The sequence below is a fragment of the Ursus americanus genome, chromosome 2 (assembly GCF_024610735.1).
Source record: "Ursus americanus isolate L20-20 chromosome 2, mUrsAme1.1.p, whole genome shotgun sequence".
Classification (NCBI taxonomy): Eukaryota; Metazoa; Chordata; class Mammalia; order Carnivora; family Ursidae; genus Ursus; species Ursus americanus.
Genome location: NC_142128.1, coordinates 68,989,899 through 69,014,268, shown reverse-complemented (window position 1 = coordinate 69,014,268; position 24,370 = coordinate 68,989,899). Strand labels below are relative to the sequence as shown.

The window sequence follows — 24,370 nt, the reverse complement described above, 5'->3', positions numbered from 1 at the left end:
CGGGATGTCACGAGAACTTCATGGGTCCCAGAGTTAGGAGGCCAGAGTCTACACCATGCAGCTGACTTCTCATGTCTCTGAATGTCCGTTTCACGGACACTTATCGTGAAGGGATGTGAGTCTAGCCCAGTTTAGGCCGTGCTCCGTGAAGGTTAGGGGTTGGTAGCAGGTAAAAGCCCCGGTAAGCATCGCCAGTTCAAGTTGTTAATTACAGGCAGCTTTCTACACGGGCATTAGGCAGAGCAAGGTGGCTGGGAGGATTATCACACTACCGTAATCACACCACTGTAGTAACAAAGCTTACTGGGCATTATCTATGTGCCTTATCTACTTTACAGGCATTCCCTCAATTAATTCTCACCATGATCCTAGGAAGTAGGCTATTATCCTTCCCATTTTAACCGGGTGCCAAAAAACACTGCTAATGAGCAACCCAGCAGGGATTCACACTCAGGCTTGTGGATTAGAGCGTAAGGGTTTCACTGCTACCTGAATGCCTCCACGTGGATGAGAGGAGTTGGGCGTTTACTAACTAGTCACTATCTCCTCATTGGCTCCCGCCTCTCCTTTCCATTCCCACCACAGCTCTTAGGCCTCATTACTTCCTAACTGATTTCCCTGCTCCCAGGGTCTCCCTTCCCCAAGACCACCACCAACACCCATTCTCAAACCCAGGGCTCATCACATCTCCCCAGCTCTCCAGGGCAGACCCAGCCATTCCACTTTAAGAAAGCTAATTTGACCTCAAAATAATAATAATAAGGAAGGAAGGAAGGAAGGAAGGAAGGAAGGAAGGAAGGAAGGAAGGAAGGAAGGAGGGAGGGAGGGAGGGAGGGAAGGGAGGGAGGGAGGGAGGGAGGAAGGAAAAGAGAGGGAGGAAGGAAGAAAGAAAAAGAAAAGAAACAACCAGAAACACAGAGGTTTAGATATGCAAACGTTTATTACCACCTTGTATATAATAGAAAAAAATGCAAAGGACATGGGTATTCAAGAATAAGAGATTCATTTGTCAAATAAATAATACTAAATATAACAGAGTAACATACAGGCATGAAAATGCTTATTTAATGTCATGGCCTCATAACACAATATATTCTACATAAAAAATCAGGATATAATGGAGCCCACATAGTATGACCCCATGTGTGAAAAATAATCACATATCATATCATATGTAATAATTATATATCACGTATCTATTTGCATAGAAATAAATGTAGGGGGAAATATACCAAAATGTTAACAAAGATTATCTCTCAGATGAAAACATGAAAGATGATATTTGTTTTCTTCTTCATAATGAGCCGTCCTCTCACATTTTTCTTCAATGAACACATTTTTGTTCATTGTGGCACCTGGGGTGGCTCAGTTGGTTAAGTGTCTGCCTTCGGCTCAGGTCATGATCTCGGGGTCCTGGGATTGAGCCCCGCGTCGGGCTCCCTGCTCAGTGGGGAGTCTGCTTCTTCCTCTGCGCTCCGCCCCCGTGCTCGTGCTCGTGCTCGTGCTCTCGCTCTCAAATAAATAAATAAAATCTTAAAAAAAAAAAAAAGAAAATGAACAGAAGCCTTGTGATGGGCTCGCACTGACGATGAAAGAAGCCCGGGCCCCCCGCCAGTCAGTAGGCTCCGAGTCGGCCCACCTCCTCTGTGCTCAGCTCTTGGACCTCCAGGTTCTGTGCAAACCCACTTGTGTTTCCTGCGTCCCCCCACGTTGTCCAGCCAGGCACCTGTGCACGGGTCATTTCTGCCCCTGGAAGGCCTTGTCTCCCCTCCTCTCTCCGATGGAATTCTACCCTCCATCCCACAGACCACCTATATCCCCTGGCCACCCTCACAGTGCTGTCCCCACCTGACAGTCCCCTCCCTTCCCTTGCTGCCCTCTCTGTCTCGATGATCTTGGCAGATTGGTCAGGCTTCTGCACCTGTGCAGCGGAAACTGGGTGCTTAACAAAGGGCCAGGTTGAGTTGAATTGAATTACATGAGGTTGGGGGCCAGTAGAAGCAGAGCCGATTGAAGAGCCCCCGAGGACTCCTGGCTCTCTCCTTCCTGCCTACAGCTAGGGGCCTGGTGTCTCCTCCAAGGACGGCAAAAACCTCCAACTGCTGGTTGAGGCCCGGCTGCTGATGCCCCCGGGGACATCTCACGGCTGCTCTGGGCTTGGGCTCTTCCACGGTCCCACTGGAGGGCAGAGCTGCAGGCAGGGCTGACTGGTGAGCTAAGAGAATGGCAGAGGCAGTGCTTCCCGTCCCTGGGACAGGGCGTAGGGTGACCCCCTGTCCCAGGTTGCCCAGGACTGACGGGTTTCTTGGGACACAGAGCTTCCCTTGCTTAAACTCGGAGAGTTCCAGGCAAATTGGGAGGGTTGGTCACCCTAGCTGGGTGTGAGCCCTCCCTGCGGGCCTCTGGGGCCGGGCCTGCTGCCACCCAGGGTCACACCGACTGAGCCCACTGCCCTGGTCTCTGCAGGATGGGTGTCTCCCTTCCCAGCAAGCCCACATCATGAGACAAACAGCATTTTGGGACCGGCACTCAGGACCGGCACTCAGCCTGGAAAACTATTTGTTCCTTCAGAGTTCTCGCTGTACCTTCCCACTCTGGGTCTCTCCATTCTTCCAGACTAGTCCTGCCCCCAGATGCCTCCTCCCAGCCCACAGGACACCTCCCCGTGTCCTTTCCTGTAGTGAGACCCACCACTGTTTCAAGGACTGGCTGCAGTCAGCTCCTCCACGCCCCAGCCCGCAGACGTGCTCCCCACTCCTCTGGGCTTAACTCTCCCGTCTCCCAGCTCCTGAGCAACTTTCTCCTCGTGAAACTGTGGGTTCCTTCCTTCATTCACTCATCCGGTGAGAAGTAATCCTCCTGTGTTGGGTTAAGAGCACATGCTAGAGTCTCACTGACCTGGCTAAATCCCGCCTCCCCCACTTAACAGCCACTGTGTGATTCTGAACAAATCACTTACCCTCTCTGGGCCTCAGTTTCTTAATGTAAAACATGGGAGTTATAAGAATTAACAGCAACCTCACAGCATTGCCAGAGCGTTACATGATTCAATAATTGAACAGTTCTTGGATCAGTGCTTGGCACAGAATAAGTACGATCTACCCTTTGCCATTATTAACATCCTGCTGTATACCAGATACTTTGAGGGAGCAGGAATATACAGATGACAGGTGCTGACGGTCTAGTCAACTGGCAGACAAGGAAGCCAACTGCCATGCGGGGTGACTAATGGAAGAGCTATGGCCACGCAGAGGAGAGAGCAGTTACTCAGCCTGGACTGGAGGCAGAGCAGGGGAGGCTCCTCCGAGGTGGTAAGCCAACAATGCAAGAATGTGCAGGAGGAGGGGGATGCAAAGGCCCAGGAGTGCGGGGTGGCCTTTGCTGGCCTGGAATGGGGGCGGCGACATGCAGGGGCCCTGTGTGTGCCGACTGTGCCAGCAGGCACGAGAAGAGCCCTGATTGTGGAGAGGGTACGTCCAAGGAGCCTGGACTTCCTCTGTGGCAGTGGGGAAGCCCCCGGAGGTTTGAAGCAGAAGAATGGATTGCATTCTGGACAGAACTCTCTGGGGGACCATGGCGTGCAGACTGGAGCAGAGACTGGAGGAGGCCAAGCCAGGGCTCACCATGCAGACTTGCAGCAGCTTGGCTCACAGCAAAACACACAGTGACCAGGGCCCTTGGGACCCGGGATTGGTAGGACACCTGCGCACGGCACCTATGTATCCCCAGCTTCTGGGAAAGGCCAGATTTCAGAGTTGCACGCCACAAGGCTCTATAGATCTACCCCCACTCCCTCCTGCTGCAGTGCCTGCCTGTGGATTCCAATCGAGTCCTCCCGCTGGCCTTCCTTCTCACCCTTGCAACAGGCTCACTCTTGCCAAGGCCTCATCCCCAGCCTCAGCTCACCGTGACCTGAGCAAGCCCATCCCTTCTCCCCTGTCTCCCCGCCCCTAGCTTCAGAGGCCTCCCAGTTGCTGGGCTGGGACTTGCCCTTTCTCATTTTCCCATCCATGACTCACGCAGCAGGCGGGGATGAGGCCAGGGCTGCCAGGGCAGGCAGAGAGAAGGCAGCAGCCCCTCCCTGGCCTTACGGCGTCCTCAGGCCCAACTGAGCAGTTTTTCCATTTCATGCATGTCTGCTGGCACTGTCAGGGCCTGTTTGTGCCCCCAAAGAGGCCTTGACCCTACTCTGTGGTCCAGCCAAGCATTCCTAGGGTGAGGGCCTATGCTCCATTTTTAGAATTCGGAGTTGCCAGAGCCGTGAAGACACCCCTGAATTCATGAAGCAGGGTGTCTCCCTCCCCAGCAGAGAGACGATGGCTCCCCAGGGGTCACAGATCTTTAAAAAAAAAAAAAAGCTAAATTCAGCATGCGAGCCCCCAGTCTCTGCGCTGTGAGTTCTTGGAGGCTTCAGGAAGCTACGGGACTCTTACAAATGGGAGGCAGTGCTCTTCCCCATGGCAACAACCGCCATCTTTATTGTATATTGAGGGCCTACTACATCCTAGGTCTGTGTGAAGGGTTCTACCTGCAGCACACCCTTCAGAGGGGCTGGGACTCTCCTAGTAAGGGGAGTAAGCGAAGCTGGGTTTGGGCAGGAATCAAAGCACAGTTGGAACCGACAGGGCTGTGTTCCAGAAAAGCAGGGAGCACCAGAACCCAGAGTCAGCCTCCTCTTCCACCCTGTGTGCCCCCTACCCTTGATGGCCCATGCTGGCAGCACCCCCACCACCCTTTGCAGCCAAGCTCTCAGAATGATCCTGCAAACTCCACTGAGGCCAACACAGCACTGGGCACAGGAGGCAGAGCCCAGCGTCCCCTGGCTGCTCATGCCAGCTCTAGAGGCACCAGCTGGCATTTTATCTCCGAACCCGACTGTGACCATCTTCTCACTGCCCCCCCCGCCCACAGAAGCCTAGCCATTCTCCCCAGTCCATGACAGGCATCACCAATTGACCACAGCATGCTAGGGGAGCCCAGATCTTTCTCAGCACTGATCAGGGTTGGCATGGAAGATGATGCTTCTCTGCCATGCTGGGATAAAGCCTAATGAGGTAATAACTGAGATATTTGTAAAAAATTCCTTTGTAATTTGTAAGTTCTTTTTCAATTGTGAGATGCCATTTATGTAGCAGATGAGAAAGATGTTCCCGAGGACTCAGAGGTACTGGGACATAGGACAAGGAGGTTTTGGTTGGAAATGGGAGAAATCTGATGGGGAACAAAGCAGGTTGGAAGCACAAAGGTTATTAAAGAGACTCAACTTGCTGAAGGGGCCACACAGCCTCCTTGTTCCTTCTGGGATCTCTGGAGTAGGCCACTGCTTTGCACAGGGAAGGCCAGATGCGGTGGACCACGGAGGAAGGGAGGGCAGGCTACACTGCTGGCCACAACATGGAAAGATCTCTAGGGTTACCCAATTAATAGTTTCTGTATAACTCAGGCAGCTATCTCTCTGTACTTTGGGTTCTCCTGTGCTGAAATTATTCCTCCTAAACCACCCCGCGAGGAACACTTACTGCAGAAACGTACAAACGTATAAAGCCTGAGTATATAAATGACAGGGAGACGAGCTCTGCCTAGAATGCTGAACCAGCTCCCAGGATGGCACGGGGGGCATGGCCTTCTGGAGAAGCCACATCTACAGAGGCCGAGTTGACCGGTATAACATCCCTCAGTCCTTAGGGTCCCTCCTTCTCAGGAACACTGAGGTCATGCCTCCCAGGGTTGCCGTGTCTCCCCCTCCCCAGGCTGGAGATTTCAGAATGGGCTGCGGAGTGGAAAAGCAGGGCTGGGAGAGGGATCTTCCAAGCACTGGGTCTTTGTAGGCAAAGAATTCCACTCAGCAGTGTGGTCACTGTCCTTTGTAGGGCATCTTCATTTTGGGATAGGCATGAAATGGTACTGGTCAAACCCCCACCCCACCCCCATCACCTCCAGGCCTAGCACCACAGTGGGAGAAAGATGGGCAGGAGGTAGGGGAAGAAGTGTGCAAAGAGAAGGCCTGGATGGGTGGGGGTCCCAGAAGGACCTAAGCAGCAGTAGACCCCCACGAGTGGGCCTCAGGGCCCATCAGCTTCCCCCCACCAAGGTGAGTCCAGAGGTGATGCCAGGGTGGTCCCCGCTCTGGGTACCAGGCTGGCCTCCCCGAGTCCTGAGGCGCTGGCTGGGCACCCTACAGGGAAATGTCCTCCTCCAGGCATGGCACCAAGCTGGGGACCAACAGCAGTCTGCAGAACGGTTGACAGGGCCGCTGGGGAGAGGATGCTTTGATGCCGGCTCACCATCATGAGATGTAAGTCAGGCCTGTGGCTACAAAGCCCTGAGCTGGGAACGTCCTGAGAGTCTGAGAGTGTCCAGGGGCTGAATCTTCATCTCAGCCCCACGAGGCCTTCTGACCTCCTCCCTGGGCCCTGTCCATTCCTTCCGCTCCAACACCACCTCTGCGTGACCACGGCTTCTGCCTTGACGTAGGGAGCACAGTCACGCCCCATGAGCCGAAAAGGGCAGGAAAGCTGGCAAGAAAGACAGCAGTTAGGGCAGGGGCAGACACTGGGACAGTAAGTATCCACCACGAGCTCTTTTCCACCAGAGCTTCCCAACCCTCTCCCCAGCAGGATAAAGGCAGAAAATAGTATGTGTACAACACACCGTGCTCCACGGAGGAACCTGCTTCCTCCTAGCCCCCCTGAGGCCCAAGGGATCCATAGGGGCCAGTTCTCAATACAGCACGTCTGCCTTCAGCCCAGCCCCTCAGCTAACCGTCACTACAGTCAACAGGGGGGTCAAAGGGGTAGATGCCACCAGATGGGGCTCCCAGGCTCATGGGACTCTATTTGTTAAGGTGGAGAAGCTGTAGGGCTGGAGGGTGACACAGTGTGGGAGGTAGTAGTGAGGGTCAGGGGGGTATGGGTTTTCACCAGAGAAATGAGAACCCGAGTGGTATAAATCCTTCCCCGGCCCTGCTCCTAGTTCCCATGGGGAGGGAGTGGCATCTGGGGAAGAGGGCACAGGGCGGGTGGCCAGAGCTTCTAGGTTCTAATCCTGGTCCCTCCTCTGGGCCTTCCTGACCACAAATCCACCCCTCACCCCCTGCCCTACTGCGCAAGGAGGATTAAGACCTCACAAATAACAAATCATGACCCCATCCTGCACCCGTCCACCCACCCTGCCCCAGTTGCCCACCCCCTTCTCCAGCCTCTCCTCCTCTGGCCCAGCTGGGCATTGGCTGGCACTCAGGGGCAGGTGGACAGGCCCACTCCCCCTTGGCATCGGGGGCCTGGCCTCTGGCCTAGACTGCCCACTCTCCATCACCTCTGAGCTGCTCAGCCCTAGGACCCAAGAGCCCCTGTCAAGAATGGGTAATGGAGTCCCAGACTAGTTAGACCCTCTCCCTGAGGCCCCACCTTGGGAGCTGGATTCTGTGCTCAACCCCTAATGACTCTGCTAACTGAAGGAAGCTATGTTTCTGCCCCAATTCCATGCTCAAACTTTTCTATGTAGACTGTTTATCCTAGCACACGGAGGGGGCAGTTCATCCCACCCCTGGCTCTCCCCAGCTCCCTGAAAACCATGGTGGGGGAACCCTGCTGGAAAGCCTCAAGAGTATATTCAGGCCAGCCTCCCTCCACCTGAGCCAGGGCAGAAGCAACTTGTAGGGAGGCCCATCCCTCCTATCTTCCTCTCTGCCACCTGGGGCACATAGGACCCTCCTGCCTGGGGCCGGAGGGGAATGTCCAGCTCTTGCTCCCCCCCCCCCACTTGCTCAGACTCCTAAGCTCCTACTCCTCATTGGCCCTAGAGTGGTCCAGCTTTGAAGTGGAATGCTGGTGGGAGTCCCTCATTTTCTCCAAAGGGGAAAGAGAAGGGAGAGAGGAGAGATAGAGGGTTCAGTCCCCAGGGGGGCTTACCTGACTTGACCTCTGGACACCACGTGGTGGGGAGGGTGCGCAGCATGAAGGTAAGATGGTAAGCCAGGGGGTTTAGGACACAAGGGTCCCGGCCCCGAGGCTCTGCCTGGCCCGCACTGTCTGGATGGCCTGCTGGTTCTTGAACTTGACCAGGCCCAGGGTGATCTGGGCGTTCCAGCCAGGATCCTCGAGCGGGCAGCGGAAGTCGATCTCGCCGCCGCCCTCGGTCACCAGCGTGAAGTAGATGTGGCGCCCGGTGCTCTCCACGCATTCCACGGCCTTGATGCGGGCGAAGCTGAGCTCCTTGGGCCGGCCGCCCGTGCCCTTGGCCTCGAAGAGCTGCAGCCCGCGCTCGGTGAGCACACAGCGCTTCCGCTTCCACAGCTGCAGCAGCCCGCCGCTGCGCTTCTCCAGCACGCCCTCCTTGAGCACCGTCGCCGCCGCCGTCATGGGCGCCCCGAGGTCCCGGGCAGGCTGTAGGCTGCGGTGGGCGCGGCGCCCTTCCCCGCTAGGCAGCGCCGGATTCTGGCGCCCGGAGCCGGCTGGCCGCGCGCCCTGCCACCTGCGCCCCGACTGCCCCGTACGCCCGCCGCGCAGTCCTCCGGCCCTCCGCCGCGCAGTCCTCCGGCCCTCCGCCGCCTACTCGGCGCCCGCGGCCCCCGCTCCGGCCCTCCGCCGCCCCTCCGCGCCGCTCAAGCCTCCCCGCCTCGCCACTGCCCGGTGCCCGCCGCGGCTTTCCGGCTCGACAGCCCGGCTGCGCACTGTCTCCGCGCTAGCGCGCTCGCTCCGCTGGGCTCTGCCTGCGCGAGGGATGTGCCCTTACATGTTCCGCCGCTCGCCTTCTGCGTCGCCCGCCGCGCATTCCTGCCCGGGTCGGCCCTCCCCTCCGCTCTGCGCACTCGCCGGGGCAGGGCTTCGGGGGGCAGGGCTCCGGGGGGCGGGGCCGCGGCGGGGGCTCGGTCACGCATGGAGGCGCTGGGCGCCTGGCGGGGACGGCTGGTACCCGCAGGGGGGCTGCTTACCCAACAGCCCAATCCTCGTGGCCTGCCGTCTGCCGCTTCTTGGAACCACAGCTCCTCCGGGCCTGGGACACAGGGGACGATCGTGGGGGAGGCGGGGGAGAGAGAGCGTCTCCTAGATGAGAGGGTCGCTGCTTGTAAGAAGGGATGGGCTTGCTCTGTGTTCGCGCGGTGCACCAGCTGGGACTTGCAGAGTGGGCGCCAGACATGTGCTGGCTGCTTCCCAGGCCGGGGGAGTCCTGCCGCCTGCCCCCTCTCCTAACTTGGCCAGCTCCCCCTTGGCATTGTGCAAATCAGAAAAAAACGAGGACGATCCTGGGGTGGGGGATGGGGGTAGGATTCAAGGCTGTGGTGGGTTCCTTCCCCTTCCCGGCAGGGCAAAAGAGAGGCTGCCCAGCTGTCTCTGCTGGGGCGGCCCATCCCCTCCTATTCCTTACCCGCATCCCCAGCTCCCGGAGACGGGTAGAGAAAAGCCAAGGCCAGGGGCGCCTGGGTGGCTCAGTTGGTTAAGCGTCTGGCTTTGGCTGAGGTCACGGTCTCCAGCTCCCTGCTCAGCGGGGTACCTGCTCCTCCTTCTCTCCTGCAATCCTCCTCCCCTTCTTCCTTGTGCTCTCTGGCTTTCTCTCTCTGTCAAATAAATAAATAAAATCTAAAAGAAAAAAAAAAGCCAAGGCAAACGGAGCAGAGAGGAACCTTGAGATCACTCAGCCTCCCTATGGAGGCAGAGGGGGGACTCCATTGTGATCTGGAGAGGCCACTTCCTGCTGTTTTCTTCATAGCACACAGTTGGAGGGACGCGTCGCTCAGCCCACCGAGACGGGGGGGGGGGGGCGACTGGAGTTAGCTGCAGGAATGCCGGCCCAACCCTGTTTGTCGCAGCCCCCAGGGAGATTCTATCAACCTCCCTCCGTGCCACCTAAGACAACGTCCTTCCCCGGATTCGGAGCTGAAGAGGGATGGGGAGGGAGAAGGCTTGCCTCCCTTTTTTCGGCCTAAAGGGCTTTGTGTTAAGATGAAAGGCCTGCAGCATTGGGTTCAAACCCCAGCCCTTCCTCTGGGACCGCGGTGTCCCTGCCCACCTTGGGCAGCTCCATTATCCTTCCATTTCCTCATCTGTCAAATGGAAAGATTAATTCATTCTTAATTCATGGAGCTCTGATGAATAGGTTCGATAACATTTGTGAAAGGCCCAGGTCAGGGCCTGGCAACTCTCAGAGTCTCAATAGATGTCATTCCTCCCCTTCTCCCACTTGTATGGCCTTCAGAAGAGGATGAGGACCCTAAGATTAGGCCAGGCACAGGAAGATGGCTCATCTAGGTCCTGATTCTGCCCCATCTTGGTCAGCTCCACCAGCTCCCCCCGTTTCCTCAGGGCCTCTTCACCGCCATGTTACTAATAGATTATTATGGGAATAATAATAGGTAGTAATGACAGTAATAAGACCTCTTTGTCCCCACGCCCTGTTTCCACCCTCCTGCCCATTGATGTAGAGCCTAACGGGCACAAGGAGGGTCCAGGCTAGAGGGGAGGGGTTCCCCAAGTCAGGATGTGGGGGAAGGCAGCTGTCAGTGTCCCACCACAGCTCTTCAGCCTGTGTTGCGGGAGCACCCCCACCCCCAACACACACAGGAAGTCCTACAGAATGCCCCTCCGGGAGAGGGAATGGCCACCACCATGAAGGAAGAGAAGCAGCCAAGAAAGCTGTCTCTCTTAAGGCCCAGACGGCAGCAGTGGAGAAAGCTCAAGGTACCCACGGCCCTGTCTTAGGGACCCCCAACGGCTCAGCCTGTCTTCCAGCCCTGCCCTCCCATGGCTTCTCTCTCTGCCCCCACAGGATTCCTCCACAGGAATCTCTGAGTGCCCCAGTCTGGCACAGTCCTGCCGTGAGCCATAGCTGTGTCTTGAGGAGACAGGGCCCTAGACCAGGCGGCTAACTCTGCCCCTAACTCTGTTTTCTCTCTATCACTTCAACCTCTCCCCGCACTGAGTCTGGGACTCACCAACTCTCTCTCCAGTTCCAGGTTAATTCACAAAGAAAGTACAGGCATTTAACGGTTATGGAGCCCTCTCTGGTTTTTTATTCTCACAACAGATTGCTATTGTTATTATTATTGTGCTCATTTTCCTGATGAGAAAAGTGAGCTCAGAGAGGTCAAGCAACCCAGATGAGGTCATACAGCTCTGTAAATGGCCAAGCTGGGAAGAGAATGGGTGGTAGCTAAGAAGGCCCAGGATCCTGTGTTGATACTCAGGGTTCTTTTTTTTTTTTTTTTTAAGATTTTATTTATTTATTTGAGAGACAGTGAGAGAGAGAGAGAGAACATAGTGGGGCAGGGGGGAGGGGAGCAGAGCTGAGCTGAGCAGGGAGCCCAATTTGGGGCTCAATCCCAGGACTCTGGGATCATGACCTGATCCGAAGGCAGACACTTAACCGACTGAGCCACCCAGGGTTTTTTTTTTTTACACAAGACCCAGCCACCCACACTTTCCTCTTCAGCTTACTGGGTAGAGTGGTACCAAGTTTTCGGACACAGGAGAAAGCGCAAAAAAACCCAGGAATATGGGATAGCAAGATTGAGTGTGTAAAGAGGAAGCCATATGAGGGAATTCAGCACGGCATACTCTATTGCTGGAAAGATCTTTAGCAACTAAACATCTAGTTCCCAACACCACCTTCCCCCAGTGTCCCAGTGACCACTAAATTTGGTTTAGTGGTCAGATCGTGTCACTCCTTTCCCCAGTGTCCTGCGTAGGTCCTAATGGGAGTCCTGTCCTCCAGTCGCATGACCTCCTGGGATAAGGGGAGGTGATTCACTCTAAATTTTTCCCCAGAGTTGGCATCCTGCCTGGTACCCCAATCTGGGAGAGGCTTGGGCCCAGTAATCCAACTTGATCCATCAGAAGGATCAATAAGCACTCTAGAGCCAGGGGAGCAGGGTAGGGGCTGCTGGGGTTGGTGGGGGGCTGGTGACCTACCCGCACCCCTTTGATGAAGAGTCCTTTGCTTCCTTCCTGCCAGAGTATCCCTACACGGGGGCTGGGGGGGAGCTCTAATTTAGTTTCTCGGGGACACTCAGCTGGGGGCGGTGCTGGGCCCTAGAGATACTCACTCAATTCTCATGGACTTGTTGACTACATGGGATTGCTGGACAGAATGTCCCTGGTTGCAGCCCAAAGCTGGCTCCACCCTCTGCCCAGCCCAAAGGAAAGCTGATCTGCATTGTCAGTGGATCTGAGTCCAGCTGGAACAGGCTAGACTACAAAATGGCCCCAGGGAATAGTGTGCTAGAAATGCTCTCGCTAGGTCTGAGCCATCCCTAAGGGGGAGGAGGGAGCCCTGGATCTACTTGGTGGCTACCCCGGACAGGGGGGAACAGGAGATGGGAATAAGGAGGGATAGAGGCCAGAACGTGACCCAGAGGGGCATAAAAGGTAACCTAACTTCTGTTTTCTACAATATTTACTTAATCTTCTAAATTTGGTTTAGTGGTCATTAATTGTTAGACTCAATCTATATAAAAAGCATCGAAGATCATTTTCTTTGCAGAATAGAATGTCTATTAACACTATAAAAATTGTACACTGGAAGTCAGATCGTGTCACTCCTTTTCCTGCAATCCACCAGAGCCTTCTGGTCTCCGTCTGAGTAAAACACATCAGCCAGGCAGCACCCTGCAAGACCTGCCCACTACTTTCGGACCTCAGCCCCTGTGCTTTCTGCCCTCCCTCCGCTGGCTCCCGCCACACTCCTTGCCACCCCTCCACCAACGCCTTCCTCAGGGCCTTTGCTCATGCTGTTCTCTGCCTGGATCTTTCTCCTCCAGATCCTCACGTGGTACATTTCCTCACCTCCCTCAGCTCTTTGTTCCGATATCACCTTCTCAGTGATGTCTTCCCAGACCGCCCTGTTTACCACGGCAACCCCCTCCCCGCAGACACACAGCACATAGACACGCACACACCACACGCTCATACACACGACATCCCCTCTCCTGCTTGATTTCTCTCTAGAGCACATGCCACCATCTAAAATTCTTAATATTTTTCTTATTTATTATTTATCTCCTCTCCCACAAATGTCAGCTCTGTGCCAGCAAGGAATTTTATCCTGTTTTCTTCACCATCGTGGCTCCAACACGAGAATGTTGTCTGGTGCACGGTAGGGCCTCGATAAATAATTGCTGAATGAGGGAACGGGATGAGGATGGAACCGACGAACAGTGGGAGCTGGAAAAGGGAGAACGGAGTAGTTTCCCCTTCATCATGAACGTACCACACTAATGCAAGATGTTAACAATGGGAAATGTATGGGGGTGGGGAGAGATACATGGGAACTCTGTACTCTGATCAATTTTTCTGTAAATGCAAACCTGGTCTAAAAACCAAGTCTGTGGGCACCAGGGTGGCTCAGTCAGTTAAGCATCTGCCTTCAGGTCAGGTCACGATCCCAGGGTCCTGAGATCGAGTCCCCCAGCGGGCTTCCTGCTCAGCGGGGAGTCTGCTCTTTTCTCTCTCTCTATAGCTCCCCCACCTTGTTCTCTCTCTCACTTTCTCTCTCAAATAAATAGAATCTTTAAATAAAATAATAAATAAATAAATTTTAAAAATCAAGTCTGTTACTTAAAAACAAACAAACAAAAATAGTTAACAGTAGTTCCTCTGGGGAAGGACGAGGAGAGATCAAGACTGTTACTTTTTCGTCGTTCATCATTCTGTACGGCTTGATTTTTATTTACTTATTATTTTCTTACCATCTGCATGTTTTGATTCTCTTAATAATCCAGTTAAATGCACAGTGCATAAATGTTCATACAGTGGAGCCGTTAACAATAACGAAGCAGGTCTATAGATCTTACTAGAGAGAGATGTCTAACATATATGGTGCTGGGGCACCTGGGCGGCTCAGTCGGTTAAGCATCTGCCTTCAGCTCAGGTCATGATCTCAGGGTCCTGGGATCGAGTCCCACATCGGGCTCCCTGCTCAGCAGGGGGTCTGCTTCTCCCTCTCCCTCGCCTCCCTGCTTGTGTTTTCTGTCTCTCTCAAATAAATAAATAAAATCTTTAAAAATAAAAATAAAATATATTGTTTTGTAGGGAAGACATTTCAGGATAGCGAGTATCATAAGGTGTAGATTTTGGTCCCAAATGAGCAAAAGTTTGTGCCTCTCTGTTGTACAGGTTATACCTGGGAAGATTCACACCGCTACGTTACCTGTGGAACCTCCAGGATATGGATCGACAGCGTGAACGTGCTTGTTACAGTACAAGCATGTTTCTACAGGCTTTCCTCCTTTTATTGTACTTCGCAGATATTGAGCTTGTTACAGATGGACGGCCTGTGGCAGCCCTGCATCGAGCAAATCTATCCGCCCCATTTTGCCAACGGGGTTTCCTCACTGTGTGTCTCTATGTCACATTTTGGTAATTCTCACAATATTTCCAACGTTTCCATTATTATTATTATATGTGTTATGCTGATCTGCCACTGGGGATTACAACTCAAGGGAAAGCTCAGACAATAGGTAGTATTTTCTAGCATTAAAGTATACTTTAATGAAGGTGCATGTAGAGTGTCTTTGTAGACGTAATGTTGTTGCACACTTACTAGACTAGAGCATAGTGTATACAAAACTTTTATGTGCACTGGGAAACCAAAAAATTCATTTGACTCGCTTTATTGCAATACTTGCTTTATTGCAGTGGTCTGGAACCGAGCCCACATCTCCAAGGTATGCTTATATATGGTTTGGATGTCACACACATGTATTACACCTACTTTAAAAATAAAATAAACGCATATGTGGTTACATATATGTTTAAAAATTAAACAAAAACCTGGGGCCGACTTGAAAGCAAGGGCCAATTTGGAGACTTAAATGGCAGTCCACTGGCCACAAGATCTCCCCAGGATGGGCAGCGCAGAAACTTCCCGGCGGGGGGCGGGGGGTGGTGGTGTGTGCACACAGCACAGCAGAGCAGCCCCTGGGGCTGAGTGTGTAGCCTCTCCTCTATCTGCCGTTCCCTCACCCATTCCCCTCCCTGGAAAACACAGAAACAGGCAGCTTTCCCCAGAGGCCCCTGGGCACCTGTCCCATTGTCACCCAGCAACTGGAAATGGAAGGCTCATCTAGGCTGCCTGGGTTTGACCCCAGGAAGGAAGAGGTGGTGTGGTGTAGACCAGGGCTTCTCAGATTCTAACGTGCAATAGATCCCCTGGGGATCTTGTAAATGCAGATTCTGATGCAGTAGGTCTGGGATGGAATCTGAGATTGTGCATTTCTAGAAGCTTCCATATCACATTGAGGCTGCTAGTCCTCAGACCACACTTGAATATCAAGGGTCTAGAGCAGCAGTTCTCAAAACGGATGATAGCAGCATCAGCATCAACTGGGAACTTGTTAGAAATGCGAATTCTTGGCTCTATTCCAGACCTACCAGAAATTCTGGGTTTGGGACCCAGCAATCTGTGTTTTAATGAGCCTTCCCTGTGATTCTGATGCATCTGAAAGTGTGGGAATGCTGTGTGTGGAGGAAGGAGCAGTCAGCCAGGAGACAGGGCACCTGTGTTATAGCCCCAGCTCGGGGACACCTTGAACAGGTCACTTCTCTCACATCTCGTCCATCTTGTCTAGCTTGTATTGGGTTTGCAAGAAAGCCTGGCTAGTGTGGGGGGGAGGGATGGGGAGTGGGGACGGGGTAAGGAGCTCTATCAGTTGTCTTTGCTTTAGGTTAAGACCGGAGCATTACTACTTCGTCCTCAACACCCACAGTCCCCGATTCATGGGGTCAGATGGCGCCTGCTCGCTTAGATGAGACAGGAAAATGGGTTTGCCCACAGCCTGCTGCTCCTCCCCTCCTCCCTCCTGACTTTGGCACACGCCCTCCAGTCCACAGGTTCCTCCCTGCCCTCCTCTCCCTGGGAGACCCCTCCCCAACAGCTGACCTGTCCCCCAGACTTCTCCTGACCTGCCCGCACCCCTTTGATGTAGAGTCCTTTGTTCTACAGCTTTGGGGTTTCCTCGGATCTCTGTTTCTCTAAAGGGAAACAGAAGAAAAAACTGATCAAGGCTTCAAGCCTGACGATTTGGGTTTTACAGGCACCATTGCAACAGACCTCAGTGGGCCGCAACCCTGCAGCCGACCCGCCCAGGCTTGCTCCTGGGCCTGGCTCTCTCGGTGGAAATCCCCTCCCACGCTCAGCCCTTTAACCACTTTCTAGCCCAATAACTTTCCTGATTCACCAGGGATCCCTTTCGTCTTGAGAGCGCCCACTGCCCCCTCTCTGATGAGGCTGAGTCTGGGCTTGAAGGCATTTGATCCCAGCTTGGGTCTGGCAGAGATTGGACTTGTGGGCCCAGGGATCAGGTTGGGGCCTGCAGAATCTTCCCTTTCCCCACGTCGTTCCAGCATCTGGGTGCCCATGTTGGAGGAGCAAAGGGGCTGCCCTGGCATGACCCTCGTCCTCGGGACCAATGGGCCGAAGGGCAAGGACAGCAGAAGAAGACTGGCGGATACCCAGGGATCTAGTGGCTTTAACCAACCCGCCACTAAGAGCTGGGTGAATCTGCACCCATCAATTGCTTTCTATCCCATAGCTTTCTTTTTCTGTTCTTCTAACACGAACCATGTGTTTCAAGTGCAATTAATAATTGAATGCATTTTTGTTGCAAAAATATTCAAAACAGAGAAAGTATCTTTTCATCACCCTTCCAGTGCCCCCCCCCCCACCGCCCCTACCGACGACAGTCCCCCGGTAAGAGTTGTGCCAGACATTTGTCTTGACTTCACACACATTTGCACCCAGAACATTTTAAAGCAGTGTTCTCATCGGTCATGGGAGGAGTAGGCTGGACGATTCATAGGCCCCCTTCCAGCTCTGACATTTCCTGCATTTGTGGGTGGCTCTCCCTTCTCCTCCTAAAGAGCAAGACTTCGTGGGATCTCACTACAATCAGGCCCAGGGGGCGGGGGGTGGGGGAATGCATAGAAGAAGAAAGGATGGAGGGAAAAATAACAGTGTCAACAATAGTTCCTTCTGGGACAGGGGATTATAGATAACTTTTTTTTCCTGCTTGCCCTTGATTTTCAAATGTTTCATAATGAGTGATTGTGAATTTTCATAAGTATCACTTTCATAACTGAGAAGTTCCTATATAGTGCCATTGTCAAGATCAGGCAGAGAAAGGCAGTGAGTTGTCCTGCCTGGGACTGAGGTCAAGAAGAAATTAACCAATGGCTCAAGGCAGAGAGGTGTGGAGGGCTGAGCGAGAGAAGGGAAGCTCATGGGATATTCTTGAATGTAACCTACGGGGACATTTGTGGAAAGGAACATCAGAGTAAATCTTATCAGGTGTAAATTACGTGTGCTACAAGCCACATCCGGGCTAGGCCCTAGCAACACAATGGTGAATCGGTGGGTCACAGTTCTCTTTTTACTGGAGACTGGCAAAACGGGGAGGTGGAGCTCACATCTTTAGGGAACCCCCTCCTACCTTCCTCTTATTGAAGAGGATCTCGGGAGGTAAGCATCAGTTCGGTGACAGGCCGAAATCCTGACTTTGCAGAAACACGGTCCCCCGGTAATGGACACAGCCTACCTAAGGTGTTATCCCCATGTCACAGCTGCTGTGAGTATGTGTATATGTCAGGATGGGCTGGGTTATGCTGCACGAACTAATTCCCCCCAAATCCCAAAGGCCTAACACAGCAAAGCTTATCCCTCCATACCGTGCATCTTCCCAAAGCTGGCCGGGCAGGTTCTCCTCACTGTGGTACTCACAGGTCCAGACTGACAGAAGCTCTATCTTGATACATTTGATCATCTGCAAATGGGGTTAATGATAGCACCTACCTCTCGAGGTTACTGTGAGGATTAAATGCATGAACACATTAAAGGTATTCCCATAAGCAATAGCACATGGTAAATACAAGAGAGGGGAAAATGATACTTTCTGTCACAGGGGAAAAGGGATATGATAACATACACAGCAGGTCATAAAGAGTTCTGCCCACAAGTGACACAAATTACTTCTCATCTTAATTTAGAGGCCGGAGCATCTAACTTCAAGAGGGGAGAAATGTAACCCTCCCATGTGCCCAGAAGATGGGGAATATCTGTAAAGGGCAATGTGGCCACCGTGGGACTAGCTGGTGTCCCCAAGAGGCAGGGCCATGAGGTAGGGTGTCCAGGGACATCCCTTCACTCCTTGATTAGAGAGAATCAACCCCCTTGGCCCAGGGCCAAGCCCTTGTTGAGGTCAAGTTGAGGTCAACAGAGCGGAAATATAAAAGGCTTGGGGCAGATACTTCAGAAAAGGCACCAAGGGCTTGTCTGGGCATGAAAAATGCCCACTAAGGGCTTTATTTACCATAAGCTACTTCCTGAATTTTCATGGCCTTTCGGGCGAGTCTTCCTAGGCCCATAAACTCAGAACATCAGAGTTGGGTGGGTCCCCTAGAGCCTGGCCGCTTGAGTGTGGTCCCAGGATCGGCAGCATCAGCACCCCCTTCCCCTGAGAGCTTGTGAGAGAGGCTGGATCTCAGGCCCCACCCCGAACTCCTGAATTATAATCTGCATTTTAACAAGATCCCCAGGAGATTCCTATGCACATTAAAGCCTGAGAAGTACTTCTCTAGAATTAATTTAGGCCAACATCTTCATTTCGTGGAATGAGAGGTTCACACCCAGCGGGGAGGAGGCTGGCTCAAAGTGACACAGCTGGTTCCAGTGTCGGCTCCGCCACTCGCCAATGATTTTGTGTAAGTCACTTAAAAATTCACTGCACATCAGTTTCTTCTTCTACGATAAAGGGATTATATAACCACTTCATAGTGCTGATGTAGGGATCACATAAGACAACATCTAGACCAGAGCCAGCACATAGCACATGGTACGTGGTCAGTAAATGCCAGCTACTGCTATGGTCCTAACTCACCGGTCGAACGCCACATCGCATACCTCCTGGCATATGCGGTGTCTTCTAAAGGAAGAAGGAGCATGGAGTGGGGCATGGACTCAGCTGCCTGCGTTTATATCCTGCTCCTGCCAAGGCCATTTGACCTTGAGCCGAGGTCCTAAACTGTTCTTTGGTTCTTGACTTCAGTTCAGCATTCGTAAATGGACATAACGAAGGCATCTACTCACAGGGTTATTACAAGGATTAAATGAATTATTACATTTAAGGTCTCCAAATAGGTGATGGTACATAGTAAATCCTTCCAGAATGTCCCAAGAGGAAGTCTAGATTGGGTGGAGCCAGGCCGCAGGGAGAGTAAGGGTCTTTCTCAGAAGGAGCTGCTTCTGCTTTGGCCGCTTGACCCTACTGCAAGTCCCCGGTCTGCTTCTCCTGCCCCTGGACAGCCCCCAACCCCTGGCTGGGTTTGTCTTTTCCAACTGATGAGATGGTCTCACTGGGCTCCCTGGTGCCTCCATCAGGAATGGTGGAAAGGCAGGAGAATTTTGGTCCTGGAGACCCACGGCCGGCGGCGGGTGGGGCAACTGTTTCCCAGTCTCTGAAGTCCTGTCAGGAGGAGAGGAGTTAGACCTGCTCCGGATGACTCGAGGGGACAGAAATTGGAAGCTTCAGGAAGTCCTCTCCAGTCATTACAAATGTTCAGAGGCGGCTTCGGCTACCAGGTGGGGCACGGGGCTCACCTTCGAGGTTATCCGAATACCCATTCCAAATACAGATTCTCAGACCCCACCCAGGCCCGCTGACTCAGAATCTCTAGGGGTGGGGCCAGGAGTCTTGCAAAAGCCTTCAGTACCGATTCTCCTCCTGTGGGTGAGCAGGGCCGAGAGTTAGAGGAGGGGAGGGGAGGGGAGGGAAGGAGTGAGAATCAACCAGTAGATGATCTCAGTGTTCTCTCTTGGTCTTGACCACCTTCCTCCCTTGATCTAGGCCTGGAGAACGTGACCTTCCTGGGTTTCTGTCCCCCCCCCCCCAAAGGGTTTCTGTGCCCTTGACTCAGAGATTATTCCCAGCACCTGACAGCTCTAACCCCCTCATCCCTGCACCCCTACTCCATGGCTCCTTCTGGTCCTTCTCCACCCTCAGCCCCTCAGGTGACCCAAACAGGTTGCAACGGCTCACAGAGGAGGCAAGCCTCGGGGCGGGGGGGGGGGGGGCTGGCCTGCCATCGCGTTCCCACATCCCGGCCACTCCCGCAGCCAGGGCATTGCTTCCACCAAAAGCTGTCTCCTGTGGGCTCTCTGAAAGCCAAGCTCAGCGATCACAGAAATGAGGAAAGAAATACACCCGAGGGGGGCGCCTGGGTGGCACAGCGGTTGAGCGTCTGCCTTCGGCTCAGGGCGTGATCCCGGCGTTATGGGATCGAGCCCCACATCAGGCTCCTCTGCTGGGAGCCTGCTTCTTCCTCTCCCACTCGCCCTGCTTGTGTTCCCTCTCTCGTTGGCTGTCTCTGTCTCTGTCGAATAAATAAATAAAATCTTTAAAAAAAAAAAAAAGAAATACACCCGAGGGAACAAAGAGCCTTGTTCCCCCTCTTCCCTTGGGTCAATTCTGCAGTTGGATATACCGCAGGGCCCTATAGGGTGCAAATTCCCCAGCGGGAATCTATTACCCGGGTTTTGGAAGCGAGCGCCCTCTAGCTGCACAAATTGAAGTGCCCGGGCGTCAAGGGGGAAAGGAGTTGGTGTGGGATCCGCGGAAGGGGAACGCCCGCCTTATGCCCCGACCTCACAGCGCCACCTGGTGTCCCGGGTACTGCGCCAGTGCCGCGCCCGCGGATAGAGCCCCCTCCCTGCTGGTGGACTCTCCGTTTCCCAAGGCGCCGTGGCCTGGGGGGGGGGGGGGGTCTCCGGGGGGGGGCTCCCTTCCCTCGGAGCCCTCCCGCGTCACGCCGTCCTACACTGTCCAGAGGGTGCTTCGGGGCCAGTCACCTCCGCTTACAGCCCTCTGCCTTCACGCCGGTTTCACTCCCAGGGGGTGCGTCCAGGCTCCTCCCCGCCATGGGGCTGCTCTGGAAGACCCGCTGCCCCAGAGCTTGATAGCTACTGTCGGGGGAGAGGCTAGTTCGGAAGAGGGCCTTGTGCTGGGGTTCCAAGCACCCACCTCCAGCAGCCAGCAGGGGGCAGACTATCTCCAGATTTGGGCCCCACCGGTTCCCATCCTGGCCATGCCCGTAGACCCCTTCCAGAGGCTACCGTGATCCCACTGTTCGTAGAACCTTCCATCCACCCATCCACCCCCATACACAAACCCTTCCCGAGAATTCCCATGGCAACATCCTGCTTCGGAGGGAGAGAATTTATCAAGATGAAGGTGACCTGGCCCCACCCTGGGGAACTCGCAGCCGGTGGCAGCACTCTCCGGCTCTTTTACCTGTCATCTTGCACTTAACCTGGTGTTCTGCACCATTAATTGGTCTTATACATGTTTAGGTCCCACTCCCAGTGTCAAGGCCACTGTTGGATCTGGCCATCTGGTCATTATGCGTACAAGGCCTGTTATTAAAGTCTCCGCCTCTTGGTGTTTTGTTGGGCATCCCTAGGACAAAGGACACTGCAACCCCTCAGATGAACCCTGTATTTACACATAAGGTCAGCCTTCTGTGGGGCAGGCTGTGGGGGCCTGCCACAGACTAAATGTGTGTGTCCCCCTCAAAATTCCTTTTTTTTTTTTTAAAGGTCTTATTTATTTGACAGAAAGAGAGAGCACAAGCAGGGGGAGTGGCAGGCAGAGGGAAAGGGAGAGGCAGGCTCCCCTGCAGAGCAGGGACCCGACTTGGGGCTGGATCCCAGGATCCCGGGATCATGACCTGAGCTGAAGGCAGTCGCTTAAGCAACTGAGCCACCCAGCCGCCCCCCCATCCCTATGTTGAAATCCTACCCCCCAAGGTGATAGTGTTAGGAGGCTGAGCCTGTGGGAGGTGGTTGGTCGTGAGGGCGGAGCCTTCATGAATGGGGTTAGTGCCCTTGTCAAAGCCTGAGAGCTCCCCCCTCCTTTCCACTGTGTGAAGACAGGGCCGAAAGAGGGCCAGGAACCAGAAATGGGTTCTCAGCGGACACTGACTCTGCCGGCAACTCCATTTTGGACTTCCCAGCTTCCAGAACTGCAAGAAATAAATTTCTTGTTTATAAGTCCACCTGATTTGTGATGTTTGTTGTAGCGGCCGGAACCGACAAAAACAGAAATTGGCACCAAGAGGCTCAGTGCTTCCGTAACACGTACCTAAATATGTGGAAGTGGCTTCGAAACCAGGCCAGAAGAGTTCTGAAATGTCTGCTAGGGAAACACCTACACTGCTGTGAAGGGACATGTAAAGGACATTCTCGTGAGAGCTCAAAAAGAAAAAACGAGAACTGGAGAAAGCCCCATCTCAGAGAATAATGACTAATAATTTTGAACAGAATGTTGGTAGAAATGGGGATGGTAAAGGCCATCGTGATAACAAATGAGAAACATGTTATTGGAAACTGGACAAAAGACGATCCTCATTATAAAGTGGCAATGAACTTGGCTCCATTGTGTTCATTTTCTAATGTTTTGGGGAAGGTAGAACTTGGGAACAACGAAGTTGGGTATCTAGCCGAGGCGGTCTCTAAGCACAGTGGTGAAGGTGCACTTGGCTCCTTCTGAGTGTTTATAGTAAAGTGCAAGAAGAGAGAAATGACCTAAAGGATGGAACTGTTAGGAAAAAGGAAGCATAACTTAAAGTTTTGGGAAATTCTCAGCCTATCAGTTTTGCAAAAAATGAAAACATTACGGGTGTGGCCAAGGGACTTTTTGATAAGATTAGTTATGGGTGGGCCATGTGAACGGAAGCCAAGTGTTATTCAAGATAATGGAAGAATAACCCAGAAGGTGATTCAGGGATCATTAAGGCTGCCATTTCCATCACAGAACCCCAAGTACAGGGGCTTGGGGGCCATGGCTTCGCCCATCTAGGTTTTTTTTTTTTTTTTAAGATTTTATTTATTTATTTGACAGAGATAGAGACAGCCAGCGAGAGAGGGAACACAAGCAGGGGGAGTGGGAGAGGAAGAAGCAGGCTCATAGCAGAAGAGCCTGATGTGGGGCTCGATCCCAGATCGCCTGGATCACGCCCTGAGCCGAAGGCAGAAGCTTAACTGCTGTGCCACCCAGGTGCCCCAACCCATCTAGGTTTTAAACAATGGGGCCACCAGGAGCTGTCACAGGGCTAGGGCCCTGGCAGAGTCAGGGCATAGGCAACACCCGGCTGGGCCGTGGGAGTGATGCTGTCACCCCAGTGCATCCAGAAGACAGGGGGTTCTTCTCCAGCTTTAAGGTCTAATGGAATTTGCCTCAGGAGGTTTTGCACTTACTTGAGGCCTATCACTCTTTTCTTCTCTATTTCTCCCTTTTAGGATGGAAATGTCTATTTGAGGCGCCTGGCTGGCACAGTCGGTAGAACGTGTGACTTTTGATCTTGGGGTTATAAGTTTGAGCCCCACGTTAAAAAATGTTTAAAAAAAAAAAAGGAACTGTCTATCCTACGTGCATCCCACTAATGAAGGATAGTTGGAAGACAGACGGACAGGGACAAGGGGCTCCCGCCCTAAGAGGAAACCACCCTTAAAAGGATTTGACACCACCCTGGAAGCAGCCCTCCACCCTTTCCCACGTGCTAAGTCGATGACAAAAACCTGATTGGGTGACAGGCGCAGGAAGGGGTAATCAGATGAACACAGCCTGCCAACAAGCCATAAAAACCCCTAGACCTGAAGGCCAAATCGGAAACCCTCTCAGGTCCCCTCCCTCTGTGGGAACTTTGTATTATTGCTCAATAACCTACACTTGGGGGCCCACCACTCTCCGTCTTTCTGGTCTACCTCTTCATTCTTCGAAGCGGCATGACCAAGACCTGCGGGTCATAAAGGAAAAAAAAATTCCTCTAACACCCCCATTGTATTTCAGAAGCACAGAACATGTTTTTTTCCCAAGTTCATAGCTGGGGAGGAAATTTGCCTGCAACGAATCACACTTGGAGTCTCTCCCATATCTTCTGTAGATGACGTTGAGTGAGGCTTTGGGCTTAGACTTACCGTTGATGCTGGAACAAGGTGAGACTTTTGGGGTGATTGGGAGGCAATGGATGTATTTTGCATGTGAGAAGGACATGAATTAGGGGGTCAGGGGCAGAATGCTATAGACTGAATTTTGTGCCCCCCCCCATTTATCCGTTGAAACCTAATCCCAATGTGATGGTATTACGAGGTGGGGCTTCTGGGTGATTAGGAGGTGATCAGGCCGTAAGGACGGAGACCTTACGAATGGAATTGGCGCCTTTATAAAAGAGGAGGCTCCAGGGAGCTCCCTTGTCTCTTCTGCCTGTAGTGTAAAGACCCAGCAGAAAGATGGCTGGCTACGGACCAGGCCATCACCAGACACCAAATCTGCTGGCGTCTTGATCTGGACTTCGCAGGCTCCAGCACTATGAGAGATACATTTCTGTTG

General features: G+C 53.1%; 1 protein-coding gene across 2 annotated transcripts; it reads right to left on the bottom strand.

The window, feature by feature from the left end:
* Positions 1-4,456: 4,456 nt before the first annotated feature.
* PHLDA3 (pleckstrin homology like domain family A member 3) lies at positions 4,457-9,565 on the bottom strand. 2 transcript variants are annotated; one of them, XM_045787689.2, is made up of 3 exons: positions 9,367-9,565; positions 7,911-9,044; positions 4,457-6,515 (listed from the first exon to the last, which is right to left on the bottom strand). In XM_045787689.2, exon 2 carries the CDS (start codon positions 8,358-8,360, stop codon positions 7,983-7,985), a length of 378 nt encoding a protein of 125 aa, XP_045643645.1. In that variant the 5' UTR covers positions 8,361-9,044; positions 9,367-9,565; the 3' UTR covers positions 4,457-6,515; positions 7,911-7,982. The 2 variants fall into 2 exon arrangements, with proteins under 2 accessions (XP_045643645.1, XP_087713403.1); XM_087857277.1 differs by having other exon boundaries at positions 7,911-9,565.
* Between the last annotated feature and the right edge of the window lie 14,805 nt (positions 9,566-24,370).

Excerpts from the sequence above, each read along its gene's own strand:
- PHLDA3 (XM_087857277.1), bottom strand. The coding sequence starts at position 8,360 with ATGACGGCGGCGGCGACGGTGCTCAAGGAGGGCGTGCTGGAGAAGCGC.